Source organism: Sparus aurata, chromosome 9, assembly GCF_900880675.1.
Source record: "Sparus aurata chromosome 9, fSpaAur1.1, whole genome shotgun sequence".
NCBI lineage: Eukaryota > Metazoa > Chordata > Actinopteri > Spariformes > Sparidae > Sparus > Sparus aurata.
Window position 1 is genome coordinate 14,979,703 of NC_044195.1, and position 20,837 is coordinate 15,000,539.

The following is a 20,837-nucleotide window of genomic DNA, read 5'->3' on the forward strand; positions in this document are numbered from 1 at the left end:
GTGACCACCAAGCATCAGTGGTGTCAACGCAGAGTCCACCTCTCCTCGTCCTGTAGTCCTGTCCTGTAGTGCTTTAATTAAATAAATAAATAAATAAATACACCATTAAATAATGAATTAAATGTGTCATTAATTAATTAAAATTGGAATTAAATGTGTCATTAATTAATTAAAATATCAATTCATTTCATGTAAAAAACATATATAATTATTTCACTATTTAATCAATTATTTCATGGTTCTGTGTTGCAGTGCTTCATGAATTTATTTTATCTGTCAAACTCACACTTCATAAGCGGGGCTTATACAAATTTAGTCTAATCCATTGCTTTGGTCTGTACTCTTGAAACCAAAAGAGGTTCCCCATGAACCTTCTATTGAGGGCAATTTTTTGACATGTTGTCCTGCACTTCGCATGCTGTATCAACATTGGGGCTAGCAGGGGACCGAGCCCTCCGGTTGATTTTGGGAGGGATTTTTAGCGGTTGCCAATAAAGTTTTGTTTGATTGCATCAATCCATCATCTGATATCAGTTTGCCTTGACTTGATGTGCAGGGTAACCAATCATGTGTTAGGATCCGCCCACCGATTTTTATGGACGAGTTCGACAGATAAAATAAATTAATGAAGCACTGCAACACAGGACCATGAAATAATTAAATAAATAGCAAAATAATTACATATGTTTTTTACATAATATGAATTATATAGTAGTATTTTAATTAATTAATGACACATTTAATTATTTAATGGTGTATCTATTTATTTATGGCACTTTTAGTCCTCCATAGACCTGTTGGCTCAAGTGCAACAGCTTAATCCAAGGTGTTGTGGTGGAGACAGGTCTCAACAGTCAATGATTTCACATTGTTTGGCCAGCCTGAATCCCATTCGTCACAGACACATGACACAGCTGGTAAAAACAGGCTGGGAAACACAGGTGAACATGGAATGAACTGATATGAGGGACAAGACATGAGAGTGTTACAACCCTCCCTGTTCTCTCTCCCTCTTCTGACATCAGCACGGTCGTCAGCAGCATTGGCACCACCTGGGCTGTGAGCGTCTGGGTGCTTGAAACTCTCTCCTGGAGCTCAGTAGCGGGCTGGCTCTCCTCCTAGAGACATCTTGTTCAGCTTTTGTTTGGCATTTGGGTTTTGTACACCCTTCTCCACTCATGCATTCACCTACACCACTGATTCCACTGATTCCACACGTCATGATTAGTTTAGGTTACTTTTTTAAGTTACTTTTCCTTCAATAAATACTAAGTTAATTGTCTCCTGTGTGCATCTCCTTGTACTGTCACGGCCGTGAGGCCCAGTTTGTGACAAGGGAGAACAAAGACTATATACTGACACACTAACCAAGGGTTGAGGTACAGGTGGAGTGAGGTGGTAGAAGGAAAGGTGAGGGAAAAGAACAGAAAAACACTGGAAGGAGGGAAAATCACAGAGACGGGAGGAACTGAAAAGCAACACGACACACAAGGGTCAGATTTCAAAATAAAACAGAAATCACAAGAACAAGGACCGAGATTATGACAACATCACTGGACATCTACATTACCAGTGATAGCCTCTGTTGTTGTTGTTGTTGTTGGGTGGGTAGTCTGTGGGAATCTAAAATAAAGATGTGTGTGTTTTAAAAGGCTGATGAGGAGTGTATTCTACCTTGAGACATATAATGAGAGAAAACAAGGCATAGTAAGGTTAAGATGTCCTGTTTGTGTGTGTATGTGTGTGTGTGTGTAAGTGTGTGTGTGTGTGTCTGTTTGTTGGAGCATTCTGTAGTCAGCAGGCATGCAACACATTAGCATAGTCATATTTTACACTTCTGTCAACCTGCACACATGTTTAGACCCACGCACAGGACTGAAGAGACTCCAGAATCAGCCTGTACTTCTCTGCCTCTGCTCTCCTCTGTGAGATTCAATTATTCTTGATTGGAGGCATCTATGAAGGGTGAAAGTAATAACACTGAACGACTGTTTTCATCATATTATGAGGTTTAGAATCAAACTGGCTTGGAATCAGTCAAATCACTTGATAACATATCGCCACCATTTTTCATTTCAAAAAAGGGAAATGTTAAAGCTGCAGCACACAAAGATATTTTTAGACAATGGTCTTTCAATGGTCTGGGGACCCCATCCTGTTTCAACACAATGCCGCCATGCACAAAGGCAGGCCCGTTTGATTTTTTAGGATTTTTTCACTGTCAGCTCAGAACTTGTTCTGCCCAGCGAGTGCAAGTGCAAGTGATGTTGTGGTGGAGACTGTCTGTCTTTCTGCATTTTTTTTGTCTTATTTTAGTGTTTAAGAAGTTGACCTCAGCCACATCCAGCGACTTTGGGGTGAATTGGAAAACTTACATCAGTGCTTAACATCACTTAATGCTTTTGTAGCTGAATGGAAATGAGTTACAGCAGGCAGGTCCTTAAATCTAATGGAAAGCCTCCACCGTTATAGGAGCATATTCACACTCAACCCCGGTTTTTGAATGAGCTATTTAATAATCATATAGTTGTAATCAGTGATTGTCCACATATTGTTGCCTAAATGTTGCATGTAAAGAGTAAAATTTTCTTCTGCTACTTATAATTATTATATATAGGAGAAAAATGCAAAAAAACGGCTGACGATGTGGCAACACTGACTGGTTGTTACTTTTATTAATGTTTATGTAGAAATATTGCTCTCTTAATGGCACTGTAATGATGGATATTAATGTTATGGAATCTAAAATGTATCGCAATAATATATTTTTTTCATCTGTAAAAAAACTTTAAAAGTTTAAACATTATTCAACAGGTGCATACGAACAGGTGCTTAAGAATGTATTCTGTTAAAGATAACAAATCTTATTAAGGGAACTGACAGGCAGGAGTGGGGGTTTCATTTTAAAAATGTATTAGATACAGTTACTACCTCTGAAAAAATGTAGTCCATCACAATCCAAGTAAGACTAAGATGACTTTAATTTAATTCAAGTGATATTGTGCGAGACACGCAAAGGGTTATTGTGCACATGTGCTTGGTTACACATTAGTACACTAGTCCTGTTTATAATAATCTTCACTGAATGTATTTTAATCTAATTACATCTTTTCCATTGCTTCACCAGAAAACAGTTCACTTTTTAGAAAATCTTGATTACATGCACATGTACATGTATTCTATTACTCCCAAGGCCTACTGACATCAGTTGGAACTATGTTTAACTTGCAGAAAATATCTGTTTCTCAACCCTTATCAGTCTCATATTCATTGAAAGATTCTTTTTCTGTTCTTTCATTGAAAGAACACACACAGATTCCAGCCACTGAGCATTTGTAGCCACAAATGTCTTCTTTAAAGGGGCAGTAAGCAATAACCTTCTGTGTTTTACGATCTGTGATAGAGCAGCTCCAGGCCGGACGGTCTTCCTCTTCCAGTCTGAAAAACTTCTTCTATCAGTGGTCCAAAGCTTGTTTGCTAGTGAAGTAAACAACACCAACACTCACCCAGTGCTCTGGGCATCCTCTAACTCAATGGATGCGTAAAGTTGTCGTGTAGCGATTTTATACCTTTGTTTTTCTTTTCCTTTGCTCAAAGCATCACACTAATTTCCTATATTTAGTCACCTTGATATCAATAAAATCATTAAGAAAGGTATGTTTATATTCATGATTGGATAAAAGGATGCATTGATTCCATCTATTTTTGTGCGAGGGTCTTCGAGCTTATGCAATTCAGTCCAGTCTGAGAGATGTTACAGTGCTTAGAATATTGTATTAGTGTTGATCATGTTTCCCTCTAAAGTATTAGCATGCAGAAGGAAGGTAAGATGAACAGGAAGCATGTGAACTGAAAGTTGCTCTTTCAAAGCATCTAGGGAAGAATTTGTCTCTTTTTTATTGTTATATTTTACAATCTCATAGAGTGAAAATGAATTGAACTCAACACACAGGACTGATCTGTGACTCTTGATGCTGCCATAGTCAGTTTAGTTTATTGAACCACACTGAACATTTCATGAAAAAGGCATGACAAATGATGCATCACCAGCTGATTATCCATGTAAAATCCTGATGAGTATCATAGCTCCATTTAATGATACAAAAATTACATAGATATATCGCCTCAAACCTCCTTTTAAGTACAAAAATGAAAACTGGCCTTCAAATACAGTCATACTCCTTATTACAGATGTTTAAGCACACATTTGGCAATAGCAAATACTGGTAAACCTGACAACAACTGCGCTTATAAGTTATGATAAGTCTCTTAATAGTCAGCTCCTGATTACTGTCAGGAACAAACAGATTAGACAGAAAAACAGGCACATTTTCTCTTTGTATCACACAGACCTGATAACTTCAACCCTTAATCCCTTCTTCAATCTCCACTGTCCAACCATTGTGAATGATGTGTATTTTTTGATCAAGTTAAATCTACCCTCAAAGTTGATATAAAAACATACAGAATTAAAACTAAACACAAAAAGAAAATTATTGTTGCAATACAAAGTTACATATACGAAAGAGCTGTTATTATAAATGTAATCAAAGGACGAGCCTCAAGTCAACACACAGCTGCTGGCATCTGATGTGACGCGTGTACGTTTTTTTATCAAAGCTGTGTGAATGTTGAAAGTTACAGTCTGACAGGCTGAGAGACGGATCTGCCAGAGCTCACCAGCTAAAAGTCAACTGAAACAATGTGGAGGGAACTGAAGTACAGACAGATCCTTCGAGTGTGTTAATGCACAGCTGAGATGCAGCTATTAGTACCATTTATATTTTTGTTACAATGAGCTACAGTCATGTTCACAATGTGTACTGTAAGCATCTAAAATAACATTTCAAAGGCCAATAATCCAACCTATGCTAGCAAATCTACAAGCACACCACTACACACTCCTGAATATTTTTCCGAAACGTTTGGAATTGTTATGTTACAGTCTGGTTGTAACTAACTGATTATCTTGTCAGCTGTGCATTTATTATCTAACTACTTCTGAATGGGAAATCTTTCACACACATAACATACTATTGTTAAAACTCATAAAACACTTTATCATGTATACACTGTATGTATACATATCAAATGCCTAGACTAGAATTAAATTATGAATATTGCAGCTTGTTAAATTTAAAAAAAGCTACAAAAAACTCAGAATGAACCATGGTTTGATACCAAAAGCATTATCCAAAAATTATTGCTTACTCTTGTTTGAAGTTGTTTTTCTAAAAACAATGCAAAGACTGAAAAGTAATCCATCTAAAACATCACTTATGACCCACTGGAAGTCTGTGGCGATGTTTTCTTGTTTTGTCCTTAGAATTTTGCTGCGCTGTGTAGCCCCTAGCCAGTGACAGCGCGCAAGGTGTGAGGTTGGGATAAAAATGTAGCGACCACATTACATTAGTGTCTCTGTGTTCTTTGGCTCTTTGTCTGTCATAAAGAGCTGCATGTCTGTGCATCTCTTTGACTGAGGGCGGTGATCAGCTACACACACACACAGCAGAGAGTCAAACAGCGCTCAGGGTGAAGCAAGAGCTTTGGTAGGAACTATTTTCAGTTCAGTAGATAAGGGAGTAGTTCCCACATGCAATTGCTCATAATAAGGTCTGTGGATTATTTTGAGTATGTTGTTCATGATATCTGGAAAGAAACATTACTGTCAAATTCCTTAATTGTATTTTTAGCGCTTTGAACACCACAAGCAGAAAGCCACTAGTTTGGTTGTATTCAAGTGAAGGCAGACAGCTCAGCAACTCACAACAAAGCAATATAGATAAATAAACAGCACTACAGCTAATAGGAAAAATATGCATTTTTTGATTCTGGATTGACCCATCTCTTTAAATACAATCTAATTCAGGTATGTTGTAGTTTGCTCAAACAAAAAAAAGATGGCTGCGTTTAACACTGAACAGTCTGAGGAAAGTCTTAGGAACAACAAATTGATTCTTCAGCTTTGGCAAAACTAAAAAAACAAATATATGTATAAACATAAGTAACCTTGAAAGAATACTAACATCAGCTTCAATGAAAATACTGTGTACACACACATATAGAACACTTTGGTAACATAAACAGACAGCAACAATCACTGTGCCAAGGTCTTTGGCATTTTCAGAATAAAATTTGCTCTGTGGGATTCCAAATTAAACATAACAGGAATGTAAACATCAATCAGTACTTAAAGTCTGGAAACTCTCTCAGTGAAGACGGTATTTAAAGGGTATGTAGCTTTGGAAAACACTTTAATTATTTAAAAAGCCTAACTGTTAGGAACCGACAAACTGATTGATAAATTCACACAGTAAACTCTTGGTTTCCTTCATCAATATCTTTACTGTTATTCTACTGCTGGCTCTTTTTCGTCTCTGGACAAACACAAGAAAGAAGCATGTCAATCATGTTCTTGATGATGGCTGGAGGTGGATGGAGAGCATGAGGGAAGTGGTGTGCCAAAGTCATTTGCCAGGCATCCACCAGCAGAACATTCAGCCCCTTGAACATGGCCCTGAGCACCTCATCGAGCTGCAGTGAGTACCAGTCGCTGTTATAAAGGCTCACCTCTGGGTCCAGGGCTTGGAGGTTGGCTGAGCGAATCACAATGATTGTACCCGGCGCTCGGTCCAGGAGTCGCAACACTGCCCGCCTAATGTGACGGAGCCTCCGTATGTACACCTCCACAGGAAAGGTGCTGAAATGGGCCCAAATGCTGAGGACAACAATTGTGTTGGGACCCCCAGAGAGGCCGTCCAACTCATTTGAAATGTAACGTAACTCACTGGCTATGACAGTGGAGAAGCGGATGGGTGGGCCATGGCAACGATACTTCAAGAGAATATTATGGGTGCTGTCCACCGCCATGAAAGGTCCAACGTTTTTGGGACTGTGCAGGTCGAACTCCTTTAATTCTGGGGAATGTGGAAATGGAAGTTAGAGGAGGAAAGATACACAATTGCAAAAATAAAAGATGAGACAAAAACAACACTCACCTGGTACAAAAGCAAGCAGGTGCTCAAACCACTGCCTGACGGTGGAGTCTCCATACATGTAGATCACCTTATTCTTCAAACACTGAGTGATGGCAGATGATTCATTGAACTGGCGCATTATAACCCCATTTAATGGCCTCCATGATTCCTCGTAGTAATATCCAGATGTTGCTAGCTGAATAGCTTCTGGTTTTACACTGCTTTCTACCTCTACTCTATCTGATATAAAGAAAGAAATGTTGTAGACAAAATTAATTGAATGGAATGGATCAAAGCATACACACACCGTGACATGATGTACAAAATTTACTCTACAGGTATATACTGTACCTTTCCTGGGAGGCAGCACATTGATTCTGTCGGGTCCTGAAGCGTGTATGCGGACCTTTATGTTTACTCCACTAAAGAAAAAGAGTTGATCAGTTTTAGTCAGTTTTAGTTTCAGTTTTTTACTGTCAACAAATCCCATGACAAAAAGACTAAAAAGTCAGCCTCTCAATACTTTCCAACTTCCACAGTCCATCTGTGGCACTCAACCCTAAACCCTGTTCCTACTGCAGACATCTTTAAAAACAGCTCACAAATGTATAGTTTCATTATTTAAAATATTCCCTGATATTCCTGATGTTCATGCTAAAGGCAGGAACACACCAGCCCAACCGTTGGACGTCTGAAGCGTTTGGAGAGACTCGGACGAGGTCGGGAACAAATATGTTTGGTGTGTTCGGCTCTGTCGGAAGCTTTCGGAGCCGCGCGGACGTTGTCGGATCCGACTGAGCATGCGAAGTCTGAGGAGGAGGGCCGTCGGACATCTGAGCCATTGGATTCTCTGATTGGTTGTGTGCCAGCTGAATGGCCGTTCTGATTGGCGGTGTGCTGGCGAATCAGCGCGGCGTGTGGGAGGGACGGAATACTGTGTGCGCATTGTTTTTCTATGCACTCCGTTCCGTCATTCCCCGTTTTCATGTTTTGCAGTAGTGGCACCAGACTAGTTGTTATGTCCGTTCAGGACGAATTAATTTGTGTAAGTTTGGTAATGCCTTGCTGCATGTTTAGTATGCAGCTGTTTTTTATCGGAAATAGTTAAGTTTCGTTTTGATCGAAAGTAAAGAGAGTTGCGTGCATAAGGTTCTCGTTTACAACTCACAACAAAAGCGCCACCCGCTTATTGCATCTCGCGCAAGCGCAGAACGTACACGCTACTGTGGCGTAGGCAGCACGTCGAAGCGGTGTGTTCAATGCACCTTTTCTGCCGAACGGGTCAGACAAGAGGCAACGGAGTGGTCGGAGAGTGGTCGGATAAGGCAGTTGGACGTCTGGGCGGTGTGTGGGGGCCTTAAGGAAGGATATGCAGTATGGCTCTAGGGATGAAAATGTCAGTCTGTAAGTCATCATACGCTTTAGTCCAGTATGAAATTTTGTGAAAAACTATTTGATAACATTATGTTAAAAAATGCATGATCCTCTGAGGATTAATCCAACTGACTTGAGTGGTTCTCTGATTTCTATACAAGCACAAACATGAGGTTCACATTTGTGTTTTTAAGTGAAATGTCCCAGAAACTACTAGATAGTTTTAAATTAACTTTTGCACAGACAAATACAGGTGAGTTAAATATTCTTTTCAGCGAATTCTGGGTTTTCCCCAGGGTCTCCTCTTAGTTGAAGCTGCTCCAACCTCTTAGCACAAAAGGGCTGCAGCTCTAGTCCAAGCTCCACATATCAGAATTCTTCACCCTAGCCCTAAGGCTGAGTCCAGCCACCCTACAGAGGAAACTCATTTTGGCGACTTGAATCCATTAACACTTCTTTTGGTTGCCACCCATAGCTCATGACCATTGGTGAGGGTGGAAACATAGATGGACTGGTAAATTGCAATTTTTAACTTCCAGCTGAGCTCCCTCTTCATCACTACGATCCAGGTGCAAAGCCTGCAGTATTGCTGATATGCCCCACAAAACCACCTGTCCATCTCACGCTCAGCGTTCCCATGAATTGTGAACAAGATCCTGAGATACTTTAACATCTTTGCTTTTGGCAGGAGGAAGGACCCTTTAGTCAGAGGGGACAATCCACTGTTTAATGGCAGAGATCCATTGCTGACCCTGAAGTTGCTGACCCTCATTCTGACAGCTTCACAATCACCTACAAACTACCCCAGTGCGTGCTGGAGGTTATGGAGCAAAGAAGCCAACCGAAAAGCATCATCTGCAGGAAGCAAAGAAGGAATTCTGCAGTTCCCAAACCGGACACTGTCCTCACCTTGATATTCTGTTCCTAAATATCACAGACAGGATTGGGGACAACCCAATGGACACAGCTCTCAATTTGGTTATAAAGGGATCGGATAGCTCATAGCAACAGCTACGGATTTTCACATGTGGAGTGCGGCATCTTAATGAGTAATTACAGAGTTAATTCCAGAGTCTATCTTCATTCTAATAAAGTTAAATTTTGCCCCACGCTACACTATGTCTCATATCTGTGTCTATAGTTTCATTTTTGGACTATACTAGCGGTGTATGGTACAGAGGAATAATATATATCAGGCTTTGGACAATTAGTCAATACTTATCAGTCAAATGAATGTATTGTTGGGTGGTTCTACAGAATATTATCTGATTTATGCTTTAATAAATAACAGTTCCATCATCCTATAGTCGTACAAACCTCTGGAAGAGCAGTGCTTCTTTGTTGGTGAGGAGATGTTTCAGATAGCCTCCTTTGGCGTGGTTGATCCTGGTGTCACAGCCGAGCACCTTGGGCTTGTAGCAGTACCAGGGCTCACCTGTGTAAAGGTCTGTGTAGTTGCACAGGGGCTGCTGATCAGGGGGCAGACACATGTTGCACAAAGTAGTTTCAGACAAGAAGCCTAAGCGGAACAAGCTCTTGAAAAACACCCGATCAGGCCGTTCCTCCCTCAGCCGTCGCAGAACAGCAACAGCCTCGCTTGAGTGCACTAGTGTAACCTCCACCTGCGCAGACCCCACCCAGAGGAGTGGGAACATGGCAGAGTAAAATCCATTCCCGTGGTCCAGCACCTTGCCTGCTAAACCTGCTCCAAACTCAGGGGAGTGCAGTCTGGCCAAAAGGAAATCCCCACCATAGTGCTTGGGACGACCCTGGAAGTCGTGCATTTGGACGAGGGCCTCCAGCTGGTCGCCCACATGCCACTCCCGTCCCTCTTTAGTAGGAAGGATGGCGAACAGGCTGTGCACAGGGTCACTCGTCTGGCGCAGAACGATTGGTGAAGTGCGGGGGGGAGGCCCTGGCCAAGCGATAGAGTCCAACAGGTAGCGCTCTTCCAGTTCATCTTCAGGGCTGGGTTTCTGGCCCAGATGGGCACAAAATGTGCGGTTGTGATGAAAAGTAGGCAGATTCACCGGGATGAAGGATGATTGGATCCTGCTCTGGAGCTGGTAGAGGGCTGAAATAGTGTGGCAGTTCCAGTTCTGGAGAGAAAGAGAAAAAAGTAAGCATTTGTGCAGGAGACCCAACTCAGGCTTCGACCTAAATTGAGGTCTGTTTAACATTTTGTTAAAAGATAAAATGGTAAATTATTGATTGGTATATCCATTTTCTTTCAAGGTATTTAGGAAGGCACATCAAATAAAAGCTAGGTGTGTAAGCCACTTGTCTCCTCACCTCCACAGTGTGGATGTTGCGCAGAAGGAAGATGATTCCAGACAGTGCTAGAAAGAGGAAGATGAGGGCATATTTGGAGAGATTTCTGCACATGGTGACCTCCTTCTGTCTCCCATGATCAGGCCCTGTTTCAAAATATGGTGTCACCGCGGTGATGATGGCATTGTTTCATGCTCAGCGCCTGATATAGATGAATGAACCCTGTCAACAAGGGCAAACAGAAAAAAAGCACTTGGTCAATTAATATTCATCAAGAAACATATAATTGTATGATTAAATTGGCACAACATTGAATCTTTAAGCTTAATTAATTTCTTATGTTCCCTAATTATTAGGTATGTTGTTAATGTTTGGGTACAGTTCAGTTTTTATGCTATTAGTTTGCTTATTATATATCATTACATTTTAAATAAAAACGGTTGTGTTGTGTTTTCTTTATCTGGACTCAAATGCTGTGCAAGACATTACATACACTACACATATACTTTGTCACTTTCCTCAAGCTATTCCTTAATTATGTCATCAGGTAATGACATAGCCATTGTAGAGAGATGGTCAATGATATTCTGTTCACCTGCCAGTGGTTTTAATGTTTTGGCTGAACTGTGTATTACACAAGCAGTTAAGCTTTTGCATAGCCACCATAGCCTCAAGCAACAGTTTTAAAAATGCTAATGGAGGTAGGCGCAAATTTGTTTTTACAACGTTTGACTTTACTCTGTAATGTTCCTTATCTTCTACCAAAGGGGAAGAGCTCATAAATGGCATGGAGAATATGTGATGGATCACACCATATCTTCTTCAAATATTGACCGAAGGCACTGATGTTCGTTTTATTTCCCATAAACTTCATGGCAGTCTGTACCAGAGGAGCAGTTTGTTTTTTAACTGTATGGTGAGATTACCATTCCATGCTGACATCCTGTATTGAATAATGCTCTCTGGAACAGCCTGGTAGAATAAAAACACAATCTTCTTGTCCCCTCCATACAGTTAATATAAAAATATAATTTCTGTTGTAAACAAGAAGCAACACTGTCAACATGGGCCTCCAAGGTCCTAAAGCTGTTGAGCAAGTGGACGGCAAGATACTTGTAGGAGCACACCTGACTGATTGGTTCATTATGTATCACCATAGGACTATGATCCCCCACTGACCGAGGGTCCAGATCCTACTCCTGGCATTCATAATTGAGATGGTTGGCATCATGAACTGCACAAAAGACTATATTTCTGTGAGATAGCCTCAAGGATATGCATTCTTGAGCAGGAGGCTGAGGACTGCAGTGTCGTCTGAAAACGTGAAAATGTGGCTCCTGAGTTGGCTGCTGATTTTTGATTGTTAGTGATATGTAATCAATGGATCAATCTCAATGACAATTGGGGATTGTCCACTGATTGTATTTGACATTGTAAAGTCAAGAATTACCTCTGATGCCTTTGATCAAAGTATCAATCCATAAAATATCTCTGATTGATATGTCGCCAAGGCTGGAGTATTACATCTATGACAGAATAGTCTCTGCTTTGACAGTGCTACAAAAAACAAGTACCAACATTTCATCTTATCTGATCTAAGCAGGTTGGCCTTCATTGTTGGTTTGCAAGCAGGGCCCTGGATTAATGCCAGCCTATAGCCGAATGCTGGTAAACCTTGGTGCTTAAAGTTCTGAGCACTTATCCTACACTTACATTGTAATTAAATTGTAGTATTGCCATTTCACCAGATTTAATCTCCCAAACACAAGAAATCGTGTTTTATCGTAATAGGAAATAAAAAATGTTTCTAACTGAATGAGCAGAGCCACTTTGTTAGCGGTGATTCTTCGATAATACTGCAGGGATCAGGACAACCGCATCATTGGTTTAAAACACACCTTCAAGCAGTTTGCCCAGTTGTAGTAAAAATTCAAAACCTATCACACGGAATCATACCGAGTAGTGCCAGGCCGGCAGATGTAATGGAAAAAAGGCACAATTGTCACAGACCTGGGATTTGTTTTTACAACAGTGGTGTTACACTTGGCAACTGTGTGTCACACCAACATAATGTTGCTTTAATTCTATATTCACAATCTTTAGAGATTAAATATTTAACACTAACCTGAGAATCAACTGGATCATTATTCAATCATTTGGCGACAACAGTGACTTGACATCAGACTGATAGTGTTGTTTGAATCACAATCAGCAGACCACATTCGATAAAAATTATAATTAATACATATGAAAGCGCGAGCATGAAAGATTCATATGTGGCAAGTTGAAACCTTAACCCACCAAAGCTGTTCACTTTATAATCCGCCCATCCTTTACCATTTGAAACCATGGACCTACATGAACATTCCCGTGTAGTCACCGCTGTGGTGTCAGGTGGATGTAAATGGCAGTGAGGAGTGATACGTCAGCACGGTCACATCTTATCTAGCGGCGGCGCCTCTCTCGGGCAAGGCTGCAATGACGCAAGAGCCAGCAACAAAGAAACAGACGGACGCTAATATTCAATACATGAGCGGAGGTCCACATGTTCAGCAATATATTGACCTTACGTTAGCGCTGTTAGCTAACGCTGACACCGGTAATGCGGGCGTTTTTAGCCACTCAATGCTACCACTACTTACACATTACGACGACATGTTCGCATGATGTCGGACAGTCAAACCGCCGGAGGAGGGTTCTGATGAGTCTGGTTCTGGCCGGGTTGGGTTGAGGCAGCCGCGGCTCGGGACGTTCAACAGAGACGGTGTAGTAGCAAGAGGAGGGGTCCCAGTGATCAGTGAAAAATACGAGCTGGGGGGGGGGGGGGGGGCATGGTTTACGGGTGGAGTCTTGCTGCGTCCTCTGGCGGTCAGTCGTTTAAAAACTTAACCGCAGAAAAGGGGGCATTAATGCCAGAGAGGCCACTAAAAATGACGTATCGGAGGCTTCTATGGACAGATAGAAGAATGGGCGTCATTAAAATATGAATAATTAAGTATGACAATTATAAATCTTAAATGATTTGACTGTGCGCTATGTAATTGTCCTGGCTCGCATTCGTACATCTTACAACCCCCCACCACCTGACAGTCATCATCCCATCAGAGTTTTCATCACAGCATTCAATAAGAACTCTTATAGCGCTTGAAGCATCAGCTGTATGGAAGTCTATAAGGGCCAGTGGTGAGAAAAAAAATGCCAGGAGCCGAGGATAGGTTTTTGTTTGTTTTTTTTCAGTATACACTTTAAGAAAGAAGTCAAAATGTCCAGAATAAAGATGAAGTACAAAATGTCAGCTCTGAGTCAGCTTCGAGAGCAGGCTGAGCCTACAGTCTGCCAGTACTACATCCTTGGAGTGTAATGTTCAGTGTGTAGTGTAACAGTCTCTTAAAGGTCCAAATGCTGACAGGTAAACTGTGTTTGTGAGCTGTTAGAGAACGTATTTCTTTGTTTTGTTTCACCGATTCATTTACACAAGGCATTTTGTTGAGGCAGCTATACACTCTGCCTGATGTAGTCTCAAGAGATCGAAATGTCTAGTTTATTCCAGACATTTAAAAAATTTTCTTAAAGTGCATAATGAAAAGAAATAGTTCCAAGGATGAGGGTGCAAGTTTATCTTAATATTTGCTCTTAACATTAGAATAAAGTTACCTGTTTTTGTTGTTGATTTTGCATTATAAAAAGAAATGAACTTTGTCCACCAATAAAAGCAAAGAACATTGGTTGAAAAACATTCAATATGGGATGTATGTGTATTATGTTAAGGAGGTATCTATGCAAGTGAGCATGCTAACCAGCTAGCTGGGCCTGTCCCAGTCTTAAGCTGGTCCCGTGGTAGCGATGTAAGCACCATGCTCATCACATGGACAGCTAGCTGCACGGCTAACTGAGCTAACATGCTACATCAAAGCAAAACAAAATCAAGTCAAATCTAACTTGCTAATGGAAGCTAGAGTTAGCAGCAATTGGATATTACTCTGGTGATATGTGGACCCCCTTTTTGTTTAGAGAATGAATTTGCCGGGTGAATTCTAACATAATGCACCTTTAAGGAACGGATTATGAATATATTAAGGAAATGTGATTTCAAAAATGTTCAATGATGAATCCAAATAACAATAACTGGAAAATAATAATTGCAGATTTATTTACATTTTTAAGAAGATAAGCTGCTACAACATTTCCAGGTGATGTCATCTAAAGTTGATTTTAAAAAAAAGAGTTCAGCTATTGGGACTATATAAGATAACAGATAGTATGTTTGTTGTTTCATGAGTACATATATCAGAGATTACAAGTGCAATATGCTTAACATATCAACTTCTAATCTGATTAGCTGTAGTTTATACTATGTATGTATTATATGTATTAGTGGCTATTGATAAAGAGAATATGTTATAACCAGGACTTCAGTAGAGGTGTGTTTCATCATGAAATGATTGCTTATGTTACCTATACCTTCTGAAGCAACATCACAATCATTGTTACACAGCAAGGAACATGTCCAGTGAATGACAGAACAGATCTGAGTAGTTAAATATAAAAAAAAGCTTGAGGTACATTCACAGTTAAGTATTGTTTTCAAACCTGTCTTAGGTTCAGTCTTAATAAACAAAAGAAGGTAAGTGCACTCAATCCCATAGACAGTGCTAATTCACACAGACTCAGTAGTTCTGTACAGATCTACAGTCTTTGAGGTCTAGATACTCAAACAGGGCCAGGAGTGGTTTCCTCCATTCTTTGCACTTGTGATTGGTTGTTTGCTGCCTTCTGCTGGGGGGAGTTGGACTGTGCTGTTTTGCTGGGTGATGGTGGTGAGGAGGGTTGCGGCGTTTCTGTTCTGTCACTGATCACCTCCTCAGCCTCCTCCTCCCTCTGCTGCACAGAGGAGAGGTACTGCTCCAACAGGCTGCAGTCTGCGCTGTCCACGCCATCAATACGAACAGGGCTCAGTGCTCGTACCGTCTTCAGAGAGTCTGCTGTCCCGCTGCTCAGGAAGCTGTCCTCCTGCGCTGCCTGCTGATCACTTGTTGACTGGAAGCCGGAGTCTGGGAAAGACACGTCTGTGCTGGGTGGGTTTGTCTTGCTGGATGCAACAAGCGGGGCAGCTGCACATGATCCGGGAGCCAAGATCTGAGGAGGGATGGCAGCCCGAGTAATGCAGGCCAGCTGCTGCTCCACAGATTGTTTCCACTGCTGCATAGACTGGAGCTACAAGGAGACAATAGGGAAAGTGTCAAACTAATGAATCAGCATGTAAATCACAAAAAAAACACAAAGTCACTCGACACTCTGAGCCATTTTTAACCATGCTAGCAGCGTAACTAATGGTGATGTAGGTCTGTTGGGCTAGCAGTTGTCCCAATGCTTACTTCAAGTGGGCCATGAAACATTAGAAAACTTACAGATATTCATGATCCCCAGAGGATAAAACCTAATAATTTTGGTTCATTAGACTTTTCTTCTAGCACCATCATGAGGTTGACATGTGTGATTATTAGTATTGGATGGATTGCCATGAAATGTGGTACCCACAACTGTGTAGCCCTCTGGACCAACTGTAATAACTTCTGATGTCCAAACTTTTCCTCTAGCTCACGGTCAATTTTTAAAATTTGTGTCATACTCTGCTTTGTGGTCAAATACTGGCAAAACTTACATATCCATCAGCCTCAGTTGTACTTCAAGTATAGTACTAATTAGCAAATGTAGCATGCTCACCTAAGATGGTCATCATAGTAAAAAGATATTCCTGCTTAACATAAGCAAGTGGATATTGTCATTGCGGAGACATTGCCATGTTATTACAGCATTTGGCTATGTGCAGCCTTACAGAGACTTGTGCATGTCTGTAGACTCCTGTGCGGAGAGGAAGGCCAACATTATACCCATAACTAATGACTGAGCTGTGGTGAATGCGTGGTTATGATAAATGACAACTTCTAACACTGACCTCTTTCCACAGAAACTTAACAGCTTCCTCCTGAACCAGCCTTTGTAACCTCTCTTCTTCATACTGCTGCTGCATCCTGCAAACAAATCCCATTTTAAACAATTAATATCATGAGTCTTTAGGAATATCCACAACCATATGCAATACCCATTATCATCAATGGAAAACAACGCTGACGGTCATTGAGTTACCTGTCAAACCTTTCTGTCAGGAAGAGGATGTGTTCTTGCATCCTGCGCAGACGTATCTCACTGCGCACATCTCTGGCCATGGGGTGACAACAGCGTGTGTGCTGTCCCCTCCACCATGATTGTATTTTGACCGCTGCCTTGTCTGCTTCCATCAAACTTGATTTACTGGCACACGTCCCAACTTCTTCCTGCTTGGGGGCTTCTTTCATCTCTGCTTTACCAAAGTCAGATGACGTTTCCAGATCATTTTGTGGTGTGCTAACTCTGACCTCTAGAGATCCAGCTGTTGTGGCTGCACCAGAAATAGTATCGTCTTCAGGACCCCTCTCTTGCTTATCCACTGGGGGAGAATGATGTGTCTTGTTTGTGTTGTGCTTTTTGTGCTGTGCTGGCTGCTTTGGAGCCAGGGAGTCGGGTTCAAATGTCTCTGTCTCGTCTTCACTGTCAGAGTGAGTTGCCTGTGGATCCAGATCAGACATGAACGGGAGAAAGGTGGACGCTGAGGAGAGCATGCTGCCGTTGAGTTTGTCCTCATCTGTCTGCACATCCTCCAAATACATATGCTCCTCTCCTGGCCTTGGGCTGCGAACCACAGGCAATGATGGGTGGGAGGAATCAGAGCTCATCCAGGTATTAAACTGCCTGACTGGCTCTGTGCAAAAGTAGACACCAAACAGTTACAATTTTGAAAAGGAAAGCACTGCATCACAGCTACTTGTAAATAGAAACAGTAAAACAAACACATGATGCCCACTTGAACAGCCTCACAGAATGACGAAGCAGTCCTCTTACCTGTCTCCTGGACTGCCGGAGCAGTGGCTGGTGCAGATGCACTGATTTTATTCATGTCTCTGGCTCCCCCCTGTGGGACGGCATGTGAAGGACTGTGGCTCTCCACATCTAGTTGAGTTGGACGAGGAGGACTATGACAGCCTCCTTGGCCCTCCTCTAACAGCTGTCTTTGGTGAAACCTGTGAGACAAAAATGTTAGTGCAAATATGAGTTACGTATGTTCCATGAAGAAGGATATATGGCGATGTTATTATGGCCTTGAAGTGAGTAGGGGATCTTGTTTAAAATTCAGACTCATACCTTTGCTTATTGAGGATCTTCTCAAGTTTGGCGTCCTCTGCCGTCTCCAGAGCTGGTGATGACGTCAGAGGGCAAACAGTAGCCAGGTACTGAACCAGCTGAACATGCTGACCTGGTCGATATGAACGCCCTTTTCCTTGACTGTAGAGCCACTCTGCTTTGAGACTGTAATTATGACAATTATACACCATAAATAGGATATTCAAACATTTGACAATTTTCCTTATTGTCAAATCTTGGCTCCAAACAGCACAGGAATGTACATACCCTTCTTTCTGTGACACCACATAACCATCAAGGACCTTAAGGCTCAGGCACCAACTCATGATATATGGTCGATAATCAAAACCTGGCAATGAGGGGGTCGCCATAACACAAGGATTGCTCATAATAGACAGCTGCTCCAGGTCATGGAGAGGTGCCAAGTAGGACGCCTATGAAATAATCAAAAGAAAGTCAGTCAATGATAATTAGCCACTATGTAACTTATATGGTGATAAGTGGTGCTTTCTTAATCAGGGGGAGAGCTAATTACTTCATTTAGATCTCTTATCTCATTTTCTGCCAGGGAGAGGATGGATAAGTGGGCAGGTAGGTGAGCAGGAACAGTGCGGAGTGTTGTAATGCTGTTTCCATGGAGCAAAAGTGTCTGCAAAAGGAAAGAAAGTTAAGAAAAGTTACAGAATAGAAAACTGACACTATAACCGTACAGTTGGCAGTGGGAAATATATACGATATACAGTATATATTGTCATAATAACTATATATATATTGTTATTATGACATGAGACTATGTATTGTCTTAGATTTTCGATAACGTTATATTGTGATAAGGCGAAAGGGCTGTCTTTCCTGGTTTTAAGGCTGCATTACAGACATTTTCTGAATTTACTAGACTGTTCTACTTGTGCTAATACTTGTATTTACCCACTTAGTCATTATATCCACCTCACTGATGATTACTGATCAGAAATTTCACTTTGCAAAAGTACCAATAGTAGGGTCTATTTGGTCAAAAATATTGTGATATTTGATTTAAAAATATCGATGAATATACTGTCAAAATATAGCCTAAAAATATTGCAATATTATTTTAAGCCTCTCCTGGCCAGCCCTACTGTACAGGCTCACCCTGACCTCAGAGGCTCCAGCACTCACCTTTAATGCCACTAGTTTAGTCAGATCACCAATGGTAGATATGTTATTGTCAGACAGATCCAGGTGTTGAAGGGACACACAGTTGTTGAGTTGCTCAATGACCTGGTTCATAGAGTGTACAGTCAGTTAAACATGCAACTATAAACACATGAAAACTAAAAGGCTTCATCTTTACATTTGTGGAAATAAATGACATTTTTCACAATTTACCTATTCTCTCCTCACCTTAATATTGTTCCCAGACAGGTTGAGCCATTCCAGATGTGGCAGATCTCTTAGACCTTCTATGTATCCAATACTGTTGTTGGGAAGATTGAGGACTCTTAACTCTGTTAGCCGAGACACACCCATCATTCTCACTAGACGGTTACTGGCTACAGAAAGCTAAAGGGAAAAATACAAAAGATTTATCATAACAAATGAAAAAGTACCAACTCACTATGCTATGAGGCTCTAAGTAAAGGGTGAAAACTGAGGAAACTACCTGCTGAAGGCCTGGGCTCCTTTCCAGATGGTCCAGTTTCATGATGTGGTTACGGTCCAGGATGAGAGTGTGAGTGTCATCGGAGCACATGAAACTAGGATCCAGCTTTTGCATACCCCGGGCTGAAAGATCCACCACGGGTCCTTGTAGGAGTGAAGATAGTGGAGATTAAATACACTGGAAAACTACAACAACTGTCATCACTATGGCTACATAACACACAAGATCTCAAAGCAGCCACACACACAAACAGTATAACGTTACACTTGCAGTAAAGCCGGGGGCAGACACACTACTAATTTTACAGATTGATTCCAGCTTGCTGTGATCAGAGTTATCTCGAGTTACGCTGCTTGAGTCTTCAAATCTTTGACGGAACATATGTGTTGTAAACTGGGGTCATCGAGGGCATTTACCATAATGAATAATGGGTACATTGTTGCATTCTAGAAATGGCCAACTTTGTAGAAATGGCCTGAGTAGCCACATACCTGTACTGCAATTTGTACTGTAGTTAGAGCTAATTCTGGGGAATAAGAATTTAATATATGCCCGTTGATAAATAAGATATAGTACGTTAGTGAGTTTAAATACCAGGGTTAAGATGCACTAGCATTGTGCATTGTTTTTACATAATGGTATATTCAGATGTAATTGTTAAGGCTGACATTATGACATCCGAGAGCACAAAAGCTGACTGTCAAATGAGAACAGTGGAAGAAAAAAACAAAATAGTGCCAAATGTATAAATACTTCTCTACGATTTCACTCTTTCTGTGCAGAACATTAAGGCTACTCAACATGAGATGGCTTGGTGGGCTGACGCCAGTTACATGTCAAACGAGATAAGTGACAAACTATGTTACGATCTCCATCCTCCGACACACTTTATGTGAGAGATGTTAGCTAACAGCAGTAATCTGGTGTGATGCAGTCAAGCTAACGTTAGCTAGTAACTAATGCACTCACTCGCAACCGTAAAATAAATGAACCATCACTCTGACAAAAAAAACAACCACCGAGCCACTTACCAGCATTTGTATCTATTTGTAAATCCGATACACCCATCCTGTCGCCTCAGACAGCACCTATCGTTCGCTAACAATTTAGCTTCAGACTGTAATGTGAAAGACAAGTAACGTCTGCCGCTTGTCAAACGGCTAAGAAAGGAGGTTGTGGGAAATGTAGTTTAAACAGGTCGTCCCGCTCATTGAGTAGAGGAGCCTTTGTGTCCTGAGAAGACTACAATTCTTGTCGTTTCCTATCACCAACCAGGTTGTAGTAAAAAAGCTATGTAATAATGTTAGCGACAAAACAGCCTAGAAGTCCTTTTA

At 41.1% G+C, this 20,837-nt stretch overlaps 2 protein-coding genes across 3 annotated transcripts; both read right to left on the reverse strand.

Moving 5' to 3' along the window:
* Window positions 1–3,955: 3,955 nt before the first annotated feature.
* On the reverse strand, window positions 3,956–13,436 carry LOC115588543 (NXPE family member 3-like). 2 transcript variants are annotated; one of them, XM_030429199.1, is made up of 6 exons: window positions 13,265–13,436; window positions 10,644–10,824; window positions 9,669–10,450; window positions 7,329–7,399; window positions 6,999–7,217; window positions 3,956–6,917 (listed from the first exon to the last, which is right to left on the reverse strand). In XM_030429199.1, exons 2-6 carry the CDS (start codon window positions 10,734–10,736, stop codon window positions 6,355–6,357), a joined length of 1,728 nt encoding a protein of 575 aa, XP_030285059.1. In that variant the 5' UTR covers window positions 10,737–10,824; window positions 13,265–13,436; the 3' UTR covers window positions 3,956–6,354. The 2 variants fall into 2 exon arrangements, with proteins under 2 accessions (XP_030285059.1, XP_030285058.1); XM_030429198.1 differs by having other exon boundaries at window positions 10,644–10,844.
* A 1,312-nt stretch (window positions 13,437–14,748) lies between these two features.
* cep97 (centrosomal protein 97) lies at window positions 14,749–20,738 on the reverse strand. The gene is made up of 11 exons (XM_030429543.1): window positions 20,535–20,738; window positions 19,504–19,646; window positions 19,245–19,403; window positions 19,020–19,121; window positions 18,397–18,510; window positions 18,129–18,295; window positions 17,862–18,026; window positions 17,562–17,740; window positions 16,770–17,421; window positions 16,579–16,654; window positions 14,749–15,836 (listed from the first exon to the last, which is right to left on the reverse strand). Exons 1-11 carry the CDS (start codon window positions 20,569–20,571, stop codon window positions 15,333–15,335), a joined length of 2,298 nt encoding a protein of 765 aa, XP_030285403.1. The 5' UTR covers window positions 20,572–20,738; the 3' UTR covers window positions 14,749–15,332.
* Between the last annotated feature and the right edge of the window lie 99 nt (window positions 20,739–20,837).